The 12,428-nt window shown below is 35.1% G+C and overlaps 1 protein-coding gene across 1 annotated transcript; it reads right to left on the bottom strand.

The window, feature by feature from the left end:
* Positions 1-1,487: 1,487 nt before the first annotated feature.
* Positions 1,488-11,663, bottom strand: LOC116555218 (doublecortin domain-containing protein 1-like). Its single transcript, XM_032283720.1, has 5 exons — positions 11,574-11,663; positions 10,687-10,788; positions 7,060-7,223; positions 3,942-4,067; positions 1,488-1,665 (listed from the first exon to the last, which is right to left on the bottom strand). Exons 1-5 carry the CDS (start codon positions 11,661-11,663, stop codon positions 1,548-1,550), a joined length of 600 nt encoding a protein of 199 aa, XP_032139611.1. The 3' UTR covers positions 1,488-1,547.
* Positions 11,664-12,428: the final 765 nt, after the last annotated feature.

The raw sequence follows: 12,428 nt of genomic DNA, 5'->3' as shown, positions 1-12,428 counted from the left end.
CAGGCAAAGAACAACACAAGGCATGACACAAGTATACAAAGGTGGAAAGCATGTTATGTTACACAATTTATTAGCTCTGACTGTATTTAGAGTATATGGAGGAGCAAGAAGAAGAGAAAATTGGAAAGGTAAGTTGGGAGTGAAGGTAGATTAGACGAGAATCATGGAGATCAATGAAGTCCAGATGAAAATTTGGAACTTCAAAAGGCAGCAGCCGAGCATACATGCTTTTTGAGCAAGAAAATAATGCTGCAGCAAAAAAACCTAACAAGGAATGCCAACAGGATCAGAACTACAGTAAATAAATCCTAATGTCAGATTAAGGTAAAAACACAGAAGACATTAATGAGCACACAATTCTACTTACTTTAATTTCTAAATTTGCTCAAAACCAGGTAAAATTAGAAACATTTGATTCTATTTTGAAAATTATACTATTTAGATCGATATGCTCCTTGAAATAACCAATATTTTCACTTTAAATTTTGACATAATTGAGAAACTGAATGGGTAGCATAAAGACATTTAAAAAGAGCAGGTTGGGGCAATGTGTCTCTTGTATTGACTCTTGAAAATAAAGGGCCTAGTTGATAGGAAGTCCTACTTTCTTTGGACTGCTCTATCTCTATGAATGACTTTTGATTTTGATTTCATGTGTTCAAAAACTAAAGCTTATACAGCTAAAATGAGCAACAACTGTACACAGAGTTTGCCAGCTAAGAAAAACAAAAGAATTATTCCTTCTTTAGAGACAGATTCAAAACACCTCTCATAATTCAGATGGAGAAAAAAAAATCTTCTTTACTGGAAAGATAAATTTCTAAGCGTAAATTGATATGGACCTTCTGGATTGGGTTGCCATGAGTTAGGTTTCCTAAAGAACTTGTGTTCCTTAGATTCATTGACCTATAAAGCAAATAGATCAGATCCTAAACTATAGAGATAGCAACCATCTTGAAGACTTCCTTAAATAACTCCAACTTATTATTATAGCTATTAATAGTACAAATAAAATATGTCAAACAATAGGGCTTAAATAACATGAATCAGGTAGAAGTTTTTCAAGTAGGAATGGTATATATTGTTTCAGTTTTGAAGTGCCTGGTTAATTAACAGGGAGTAAAGAATAACACCTGCCCCAACATTTGTAAAAATAATTTATAGTTTAAAAATCTGTCACAGGCCAGGAGCCATGGCTCACGCCTGTAATCACAGCACTTTGAGAGGCCAAGGTCTGCAGATCACTTGAAGTCAGGAGTTTGAAACCAGCCTGGCCAACATGGTAAAACCCCATCTCTACTAGAAGTACAAAAATTAGCCGGGCATGGTGGTGCATGTCTGTAGTTCCAGCTATTCAGGAGGCTGAGGCGGAAGAGTCCCTTGAACCCAGGAGGTGGAGGTTGCAGTGAGCCAAGATCACCTAACTGCACTCCAGCCTGAATGACAGACTGAGACTCCATTGCAGGGAAAAAAAAAACTGTCACAAATATCCATCCTACATCGGCTGAATGTCCAATGCATGAAACGCACCTTTTAAGGTAAAATTACTAAAATCTAACCTTATTTTGTAGGAAATGGTTCTCCAAGTCCACCTTTTCAAACTGGCCAGGTATCCGTTGACTGGTACAGTTGAAATTAATTGGAAATCCCTCACAAACTTCCCAACTAAGAAAAGTAAAATATGTAATTATTTTTATTAGAACACTATGCATTTAATTACAATACTCTTTACTCTTTAATCATAATACTCTTTACTCTTTGAGCATACTTTATTACTAATAATTTATACATCTTATACTCTGTTAGTAAAAAAAAAAGTATAGTTTGTAACCTTTTTAATACAGATTTGCCTTGCTATCTATAATTGGTAAAGGTAAAACTTTATAAGTTTACCTGACAATTATTTATGAGATAGGAGGATTCCATGCCTAATTAATTATTAATAGAACAAAGAAACAAAAATGACTTTTACCCTTACAAAATTACTTGTAGTGGAGACCATATTCTTGTTAAATTTATATTTCAAATATACTAGATTATGAATAATAAAGAATGTTTTTATACTTATAATGGTTAAACATGCTAGTCTTGTAATTTCAAGAGAGGCTTAGGAGCCATTACAGTTTAGTGAGTATAAGCAAAAACCACAAACTAGAGACTCTGAGTTTCCTTCTTAGTTCAGCCAAACCATTTATCTTAAAAGTGACCCAATTCTTATCTTAAAAAACACTACCTGGCTCAACACAAATATGTTAGGACATACTATGTAGCATGCTATTCAACAGAAACCAGTCCTTGAACTGGTAATAGCAATTTCTGTCAACACTCTGAGAAATACAAATAAGAATATGATTATTAAGATATAAAATAATCCACTTTTAGAGTATAGAAAGAAAATCCAAATGGAGTTTAAACTTAAGTAAATTATCTAACAATATTAGTTTGCATTCAGTAAAGGCAGTTTCACATTGTTATGCTCAGGGACCTAGGTCTAATTTGAATAAATTTAATAAAACAGTATTTATTGCACTTGAAGTGAAATTAAGAAGGACTTTATGAATTAAAAATGTAAACTCCTGGCTAAAAATGCAAGGGAAAGAGTTGAGGTAAGTTTAACAGCTTGGGAAAGATTATTGCATACAAATTAAATCCTCTTATAAATAGAAAATGTCTGTAAAAAGAATGCTGATGACTTACTTTCTATCTATAAAGAAACAGGTTCAAATCTTGCCTGGAAAGTACCAGCAGTCATTGGGGAATAAAGCTGTTATTTAAACAATTACCAATGAGTATGTCCCTCTAGACATATTTAGCAAGAGGTTGTCACTGGCTGAACTGAGCGAACTCATCAGACTGCTTTTGGTTCTCTGTATACACCTTCTACTTCAGCATTTTCAACTGCTTATTAAGGAGAGCTATAATTTGTTAAATTATAAGATTGTTAAAGCTAGATGAGACCTTATAGGTTACCTAATCCAAAATAGGATCTTCTGCAATGTCCAATATGGTAGTCACTACCTACCCATTTCTATTTAAATTTAAATCAATTTACTTGAACAAAATTTAAAATTCAGTTTTGCATTCATACTAGTCACATTTCAAATGCTCAATAGTCACAAACCGTGTGTCTGTCATCACAGAAAGTTTTATCAGATGGCACTGAATAGTGGCTAAGCACTCAGGTACTTAAGACAAATGATCTGGGTTAGAATCCTGGCACTACCAGGTACCAGCTGTGTGACTTTGGACAAATTACTTCTCTCTTTGTGCCTTGGTTTCTGTCTCTGAAGAATGGAGTTAGAATAGAGTAATATGGAATAATAGGATTAAGATAATTGTTGTGAGGATTAATTGATTCTTACCCAATTAATTTGTAACTGTGCCTGGCCTGTGGTCAACAGTCAGTAAAAGCCAGTTTATATTATTTGCAGATAAGAAACTGACACCAATCTGCTCCTGGACAATCAAGATCAGAGATGAAGCAAAATGCCTCCTTAGATCTCCTAACTCCTCCTCTTCACTGCCCCAACAAGTCCCCAGAAGGTTGTTTTTGTTCTAAATGTATCCTCATCAGATAAGATGTTTGAATATGAACACTCACACAGAGGACATATTTTATATTTTAACAATTCCATTTAAATGATTAATTTAGAAATAACCACTAAAAACAGCTTTTCCATTCCAAAGAAAATTGTTGTTTCTGCAAAGCAGAAACTATATTCTGCTCATGGACCCATAAGATTTTCTAAAACTAAGGGAAGTTAATAAGTCTTTTAGGCACTACCTCGTTATGCTATGAAATAAGTCAATAAAAATTGGCTTATTTAAGACAATTGAAAGAGCATCTTTTAGTGTTTCAAATCACTCACTCTGAAAAATCCTGAATTAAGTGATTTGGATTACTTTAACCACATCTTTAATAAAATTACTTGTTAATTTACTTGCCACATCCAGGTAGCAGAACAGCATTAGGATCCAAAAAAGTTTTATATGCAACCACGATGTCACCTCTGGCAAATGCACTCACTCGATCAAAAGTCAAACCCAAAGCAAGGTTTAGTGGAGATCTAAAACATGGAAAAAAATCAAAACTATCTTCAAAATTATATATACACTGAAATTTGAGCACAAATAAACAATAAAACACACATTATTAGTGTCTAATAAAATTCAGAAATAAGTGAATTTCCTATTATATAACTGGTATTCTATATTAACACCTGAAATATATACTTCAGTTTATTTAGCTGATCTATAATATGCCAAAATAATTTCAATATATGTAATTAAAAAAATAACTGCAGTAATTAAAGCGAAGTATTTAGTTGAGAAAAACAATCATCATTCATATAATGTTCATTTTCCATGATTAACAGTAATCCCATACATCTATAGTAATCTTAGGAGCTGATAATTAAATGAATTCTCAATATTTGGCTACAAACAACCATTTCTCGTGAGCTCACTAAATGCGATGCTGATTTGATTTTCATATTACTTATTGTTAAACACACTGTTTTAGGTGAATTTGGAAATTAAAATCAAAAACAGATTTTAAATCAAAACAATGGCCACTATTGTCAACTATGAGCCATTTTCATCTAAATTACTAAAGACTTGCTATTTATCTCTAGAATTAAAAATCAACTGCATCGCCTGTGTAGTCTTGTTGCCAAAAATATTTAAACTGAATCTAATCATGAGAAAAAACTCAGATAAACCCAGAATGTGGGACATTCTACAAGAAAAGTGCCTGGACTCTTGAAAAATAAGTTAATGTCATGAAAAACAAAACAAAAGATTAAGAGAATATTCTAGGTTAAAAAGAACTACAGAAAATATAATACAAAGAAGCATATTTGGATACTGGATTACAAAGAGCTCTAAATCATATTTTGGTTAGCTTGAATATAGAGTGTATATCAGAAGATATTACACTACTGTTGACTGTGTTAGATATTATGATGTGGTGACACATAACTCTTCTTCAGTTATGTAACCTGAAGCATTTAGGAGTGAAATTTTAATGTCTGGAATTGCTTTCAAGCCGTTCGAGAGAGAGAGAGAGAGAAAGAGAGAGAGAGAGAGGGAGATGGGAGATATGAAAGAGGAAAACAAATGTGGCAAAAATTTTCTTAGATTTGAAATTTTTCAAAATAAAAATTTGAAGGAAAAATAGAGTATTCAAAATAGAGGCAGACATTGGCAAAACTCGTCTTTTACAAATGAGTAGCTTGACCCATCATATCAACATAAGTTAGACACAGTAGAATCACCTACTGAAAATGAATACCGTTTACTTGGTATATATTGCATATTTCTCAATATATTTCAAACTAGATGGCAATAACTTTTTACACATATACATTTTAAACATTCCCATGGTAGCAAAATGCTGTAATGGTTTCCTGGTACTTTACGTTGGATTGGAAACTAGAAAAATACATTACAGTGTTAAAATCACAATGAAATACAAATAAATATATGTACTGGTAAATTTCTCCAACTACAGTTCTCAGGTGCCTTTTAGAATATCTCAGATTTTTGGCATTTTACCAGTTATTCCACAAATATGATCCAATTAGCCAAGAACATGTTTAAAATTATTAAAATGCTATATGATAGCAAATGTCATTAAAAGTATTAAAATTAATGTCATTACTTTCATTTTGACAATAATATTAAAAAGAAATAATAATGACACATTTTATGAAAGCCTATCCTTGTAATTAGAAGAGCTTACTAGATTGTTCTAGAATTCTTGCCTTTTTAAAATTCATCAGTTTTTATCATTGTAAAAACAATTCTACTTATGATGTAATGAAATTATATTTTGAAATTTATCTATGGACAAAAACTTACCATTCCATTCCTTATAGATTTCTTAATTCTATAAATTACACAGCATAAGAAATCATCAAGCATTGTAATTTTACTGGGACAGAAGAAATAAAATTTTGTAACATGAGACACACAACTTATTCTAGCCGCTTCTTCCAAATCCTTCATGGATTTCTGAGTACATTTGTTTCAGTATTTGAAATTTTAACTATTTGAACATGTAGCAAATCCAATCAGCCCTTGCTTTGCTAAGATTTAGGTTTATTTATGTTATTTTCATTATAGTTAGTATATGATTATTTATACTTTATATGAAAAATTACTTTACCTTATTCTGTTCTACAGCTAATAAGCTTAAAAAAATTAAAAATAGGCAGAACAGTATGTTTAAGTTTCCTGACAAGCAGTTTCAGAGTTCATCTGGATGTGTCCTGTCAAAATATGCATACATTTCCAAGATATTGAACACAACAGCCCAGCTCATCAGTGCCTGTATACTGTAGCCTTTTTCTTTCTTCAGAAACGCAGATAATTTTATGCAGGAATTTACCAATCTACAAAAATTTACACAATGCTCAGTAATAACCAGTAATTATTGTGGGATAATGTAAGGTGCTTTTGAGGAATATAACTTTGATAGGATAGGGCTTACAAGCTTTACCAATTTATCTTTAGCTGTCCTGTCATTGGTGCTTAAAAGGTTAAGGCTTTATTTGTGAAAACACAGAGAGATAGAGGGGAATCATGTTGTCTACAGCTTCATAAATCTTGCTTAAGATCCTTTTCAATTACCATCCATTTCTCCTTTAAAAAGGGACAAAAAAATAGTGGAGTGGAAGCAGGTCAGGGCAGTGTGCGACAATGACAGTGTGATGGGCTTGGGCCCCCCGTGGCGTTTCCATCTGCTATCATTAAGGTGACTACTCAGACATGAACAAATCCCTCTTGCTGTGCTGACAGGCAGACTTCAAGAACTATGACAAGGCATTAAGACAGAAAGTCAGAGAGAGAGAGAAAGAGAGACAGAGAGAGAGAAAGAGGGAAGAGATGTCATATTCCACAAACAATACTGCCCTGCAAAAACACCTCTAAAGTTTTATTGGAATTTGAAATTTTTAGAAATGTTTTATAAAGGGTGCTACTTGGCTTCTCAAATCTCCTTTCAAATTAGCTCACCCCTGGAAAGATTGAGGACAGAAACCAACCCTTTGCTCCTACCTGTATGCTCTACCATAAGAGACCCAAATTTTTTGCTCATTCTTCAGCAAAAGTGGATTCTTAATTTCTTGACCATTCTCATCAAAAAGCCGCATTGAAGAAAAATTGAGGCCTGGTGGGTTGATGGAAGAACCTTGAAGCCTTTGATGAATCTTGAGACGGAACTGGTTGGGGGCGGGTCGGGGCAGAGGGGATAAAGAAGAATAAATAACCTAAAATGGGAACATCTGTAATAAACTGTCTCTACTCTGTAACAAATGAAGTTCAAATAAATGATAATTAAATTCATATAGAATGTTAAAAGAAGTGTGAAATGACGGCAATGTTTAGCTCCAGTGTAAAGTAACAAAATGAGCATGAGCTTTTAACCAGCAGGGGGTGCCACAGGCTTGTGATTGAGCTCTGACCCTTTGGCACCAGGACTGAAAGCAGATGTGGCAGTTTTACAGAAAGAGCATTTAGCTTCTACACATGGTAACGGTCCTCTTTGATAAGGGTTACGCTTTTCTTGTCTAAGCTACATATTTTGTTAGGGGCCTTCCAGACCACGTTCAAGTTTTACAATCACCAATCTCCCTGTCCCCAACAAATCTCAGGTAACTAATAATAGGAGAATTGCAAAAATTAAAATGACTTTTCATGTAAGTTGGTTCATTTACAAAGGTGTCTTTTCTAGATGCATTTGAATTATGAACCCTGAAATAGCTTGTGAACAGCTTCAACAATGGAAGTTTTTAAGTTGTAAGACATCATTGAAGTGTGAGGTATGGAAAGCTGTCATTTAATATTTAAAATAATAGCATTGTCATTGTTTGCTTCCATCTTGCGTTTAGAACCTCTAAATTATCAAGACATTTCTAATTTAGGGGATGTTTCAAATATAAAGTAAATCTAACGGAAGTGTGCTGTATATGGTATTTTTAAAGGCATTTTTCATTATCTTCTGTCAGCTTTGCTTAAGTGTTTCAGCCTCTGCTCTTTCCTGCTCTGCACGCCACCCTATCCATCACTCTTCCCCTAGCCTTCTGTCATGGGCTTCCTTTTCATCTCTTCCTTGTCAGTTCTTGTGTCTCACGATTTCTTGTTACTCTGTAATCCCTGAAGGGTTGTGGATATAACTATGGTCTTTTCTGGCCTAACTGCAGTTCAGGGTCCTCTGTTTTTCTTTTCTTTTTGCTCCTCTATTAATTCCCATTGGCGGTATATTGAGAAGTGCTAAATGGTGAGGCTCAGAGGAAAGAAGGGAAAGTTGCAGGTCTGCCATGCATCTCAGGTGTCTCACTGATTGGTTGTAAACTCTTGACTGAGCAAGTATTTCCTTTGACCTGCAACTACATGTACAGCACCTAAGAATTCGGCTTTGTCCTAGTTAGAGATACATAACAGTATCTCCAACTTCGATGTTTTCATTAGCTGAAGATTTTTAGTCTTGAGCATTGGAAAGGCTAGAAATAATGACACTTTCTTTCATTAATGTAAATAGTCCTCATCCAGCATAACGAATTTCTTTGAATTAAAAATGATAATTACTCTCCTCTTTAGGTGTTTAAGAGGCAAAGGTGTTAGAACAGTAAAAATCTATATTTCCTTGGTTATTTTCCATTGAAACTGCAAACATAGTTTGAAATCTATAGACTGTATTTTTAAAGCCCTACATTTATTTTAGTGTAGTCTCAGCCCTTGAGCTTATTTTTGTTGCTTTTCTATTATTTCAGAAAACATGTTATGCTGATCACTTTTTAAATCACTGAGATTTTGCTTTACAGGCATCACCTTTTTATAAAGAGGAATGATACAAAAGATTTAAGGCCTGATCCAGGAAAGAAATCGGTGCACAAAGAACAGGGATGTGAGGTAGACATGCGATGGGAGCACCTGACCACTTAACCAAATTCACTTTCACAGGAGTTGCATTGCAATCTCTATTTTCTCAAGTTGGTGACAGACTGCATTTTAGGTGTTCAAAGATGAGCATTCAACAGTCTACAGGAGGTAAGGGCCTCTGTGCCCTGCATCTTTAGGTCATTGGTTAGAGCTTTGCGGTGGCAGCCAAACATTGTGATAATCTTCACCCATTTATTTTCAAAGCTATCATCACCAGGCCTTTATAAGATAAGAATTTGTTCAAGAACCTGAAAAGAGTGTGAAACATCTTAGGCTAGTGATTGAGACAAGTGTCCACACAAGGGAGCAGTTGTCCATGGGTGGTGTCACAAGGGCTCTCCCAAAGAGCTTTATAATGCCCCTAATTAATGTTTTTGCCCCAGATTTATCACATACAGAAGCACAGCATAGCTCAATTTCTGTGTGTTATAAGTCAATACAAAAAAGTTTCTATAGAATAGTATCTTCCCCTTTTTTTTTTTTTGAGATCGGGTCTCACTCTGTCGCCAGGCTGGAGTGCAGTGGTGGGATCTCGGCTAACTGCAACCTCGGCATCCCAGGGTCAAGCAATCCTCCCACCTCAGGCCCTGAGTAGCTGAGACTACAGGCATGCACCACGATGCCGGGCTAATTTTTTTTATTTTTTGTAGAGATAGGGTTTTGCCATGTTTCCCAAGCTGGTCTCAAAACTCCTGAGCTCGAGAGTTCCATTTGCCTCAGCCTTCCAAAGTGCTCAGATTACAGGCATGAGCCACCATGCCCAGCTTAATATCTTCCTGTATAAGATATCATAAATGCCATCTTCAATTTTAACATGAACTCAATAGTAAAATATTCTAATGTAAAAAGAGGGGGTGACAGGTGAAAAACCCTATGAAGGCCTTTATGTCATAGTAATTTGTATAATCAGTTATGTTATGGTAAAAAGAAACCAGGCAAGGCTTTGGATCCTTCTCCCTCTAATCAAAATAGCACTTCTTCCTCTCTTCCAGGTCCAGCTAATGATCCAATGAGAGCATCCCAATTCATATGCAACTTTTTTGATTGGCTGTAAAAGCCAGGTAATGAATACCACCAGGAGAGGTAAATCTGAGGGTGCTGAACTGAAGGGAGAAAAAGGTAACAAGTTACTGAACAAAGGCAAGGCAACAGAGCCCAAAACACTGGTGTGCACTCGGGTGCATAACCCCAATTTGTAAACAACAGGCTGTTCAGTGTCCTTTTATGAAAGACAAAGATCCAAAATAAAGACCCTGAACATGTTGGTTCTGCCTGAGAAACATCCCAATTGTCTGGAAAACAGAAAAAGGTAAGAATGCCTAAGATGTGAGCAAAACTAGTTGGACTTGCTCACAATGAGCATGGGAGAAGACCAAGGCTGCATGCTATTTACTCAGAATCTAGGGTTTGGGGATACCCTAGACCCAGGGCATACCTTTTACTTTTTTAAAAATTGTAAACAAGAGGGAAATCCTGATGTATCAAAACCAGGGCTCAGTACAGACAGATTCCAAATATAAGCACGATGAAGGTTAAGAAACTGTTAGGTATGGAGGCCAGGAGTTAACACTACACTAAGGCTGAAAGCCTAAGAAATTCAGAAGTCAATCTTTGCAATATCAGCCTTTACAGATCAACAAACCATTGATCTTCTGAAAACAACGTTAAGATATAATTATCTAAATTAGATACAAGTAGCTTGCAAGACACTTAAAGTCATAAGTAAATTGTCAGTAAACTCACTCTTTCCATCATATCATCAGTTTGAATTGGGCTATCAGATCCCAAATCTTTTTTACTGATACAAACAGAGATCTCGCCAGTGTTTTTACCATTTTCAAATACCTGAAAAATAAACACATTCAAAAATAAAAATAAATACATGCATATATTCATACACACATAGATAAATCTAGGCAGTCCTCTGTCTTCACGGTAACATGTCAACCGAAAATTGTGCACATGGGAAGTGTGTAAACAAAGGACTGACTGTATAAACACATGCAAGTAAGTAATTGGTAATGGAAACAAACAGCGCTAAAAAGAAGAAGTCTCCTGCTTCTCCTTTTGGTTTCAGTGTCTAATTTCACTGGCATACCCTACAATCTTATAATAGAAGAAAATGTGGACATTAAAGAAGGAATCACTGACCACAGCAGATTCTTAAATGAAGCAAGTGCCAAAAAAAAAGGCAACTAGCAACCAATTAACTAGCTCATCTTGTTCTTCATAAAACCACAAATAAGATAGCAAGGGGAGAAATGCCAGATGTAGGTGATGGGGAGGAAGGCAGCAAATCACACTGCCACGTGTGTTCCTATGCAACAATTTTGCATGTTCTTCACATGTACCCCAAAATGTAAAATGCAATAAAATAAATAAATGGGAAAAAAAAAACCCACAAATAATGTGAGGAATCTTATACTTTGATTTATACTTAAATATATCGGTGTTCAGCTCATCTTTTGGCTCACTAAAAGGAAATTTAACCTGACAGATTTATTGCATAACAGTACGATGAAAGTCATCAATTTTGAGTGCATATATGCAACAAGTTGTTGAGAACAGAGATAAAATTCATAACATTGCATTATGTAACACTCACTGGGGAAAAAAAGATGCTAGCAAACGTTCTGGTCAAAAGGATCTGAATAAACCAGTCCCGACAGGATGGCTTCACCAGAGTAAACACCACCCCTTCGACCACGCTGAGGATCCATGTGGGGTGTGCCATTCACGAGGCAAGAAAGGAAGCAGCTGAGAGAGGGCCTGATGAATAATTTAAACCCCTGCTTTTTATTTTTTTTTTCTCAAAAGCTCTTTTCTTCCCTCTCTGATATGCCCACCACATCAGCAGACCCATTTATTTATTTCTAGTGCTGTTTCCAGAGAAAATAATTTGGGAGAACACTTATTTAAAAATTTTTTAAATCATCTTTTTAAAAATATTTTTTGAGAAAGTTTGACATTTATTTAATTAGTTTCAACCTGGTTTTGGAAATAATGTGCTTCAATAACACTTCTGCAGCCTTTAGACATAAAAAGAGAAAAATAAAAAGAGTAATAATGTCAAGAATTGTAGGTTTCATTCCAGTCAGTGATGTTCATTGAGCTACTGATAGTCCAGTAGAAACACTACAACTCTCAGCCTTGGTACATTGATATTCCACATGCTACAGTATCTTTTCTCAGTGGGGGTTATTTTTAAGCAATAACCCTGAGTAAAGACACAATTCTGAGTTTAAAAAAATTTCTCTACTTTTCCAAGGAACCTTGTAGACCCAACTTCTGCCTGCAAACTTAAGAAAATCATGTGGGAAAAGACTCTTACTGTCCTAATAATCTCTTTAGGACTCAACTTTGGAATAAAACTCTTAAGCAACAGAGAAATTTAACAATGAAGGTCACAATTCTCAGTGGCATGTATTCTGCAAGGTTAGTGCTGACAAAAGCTCAGTTTGGAGAACTTATTGATGTTCCTTTGT

The sequence above is a fragment of the Sapajus apella genome, unplaced genomic scaffold (genome assembly GCF_009761245.1).
Source record: "Sapajus apella isolate SASKATOON/1434 unplaced genomic scaffold, GSC_monkey_1.0 scaffold14, whole genome shotgun sequence".
Lineage (NCBI taxonomy): Eukaryota > Metazoa > Chordata > Mammalia > Primates > Cebidae > Sapajus > Sapajus apella.
Note: the sequence above shows the minus strand (reverse complement) of the source record. Positions and strands in the feature narration are given on the sequence as shown.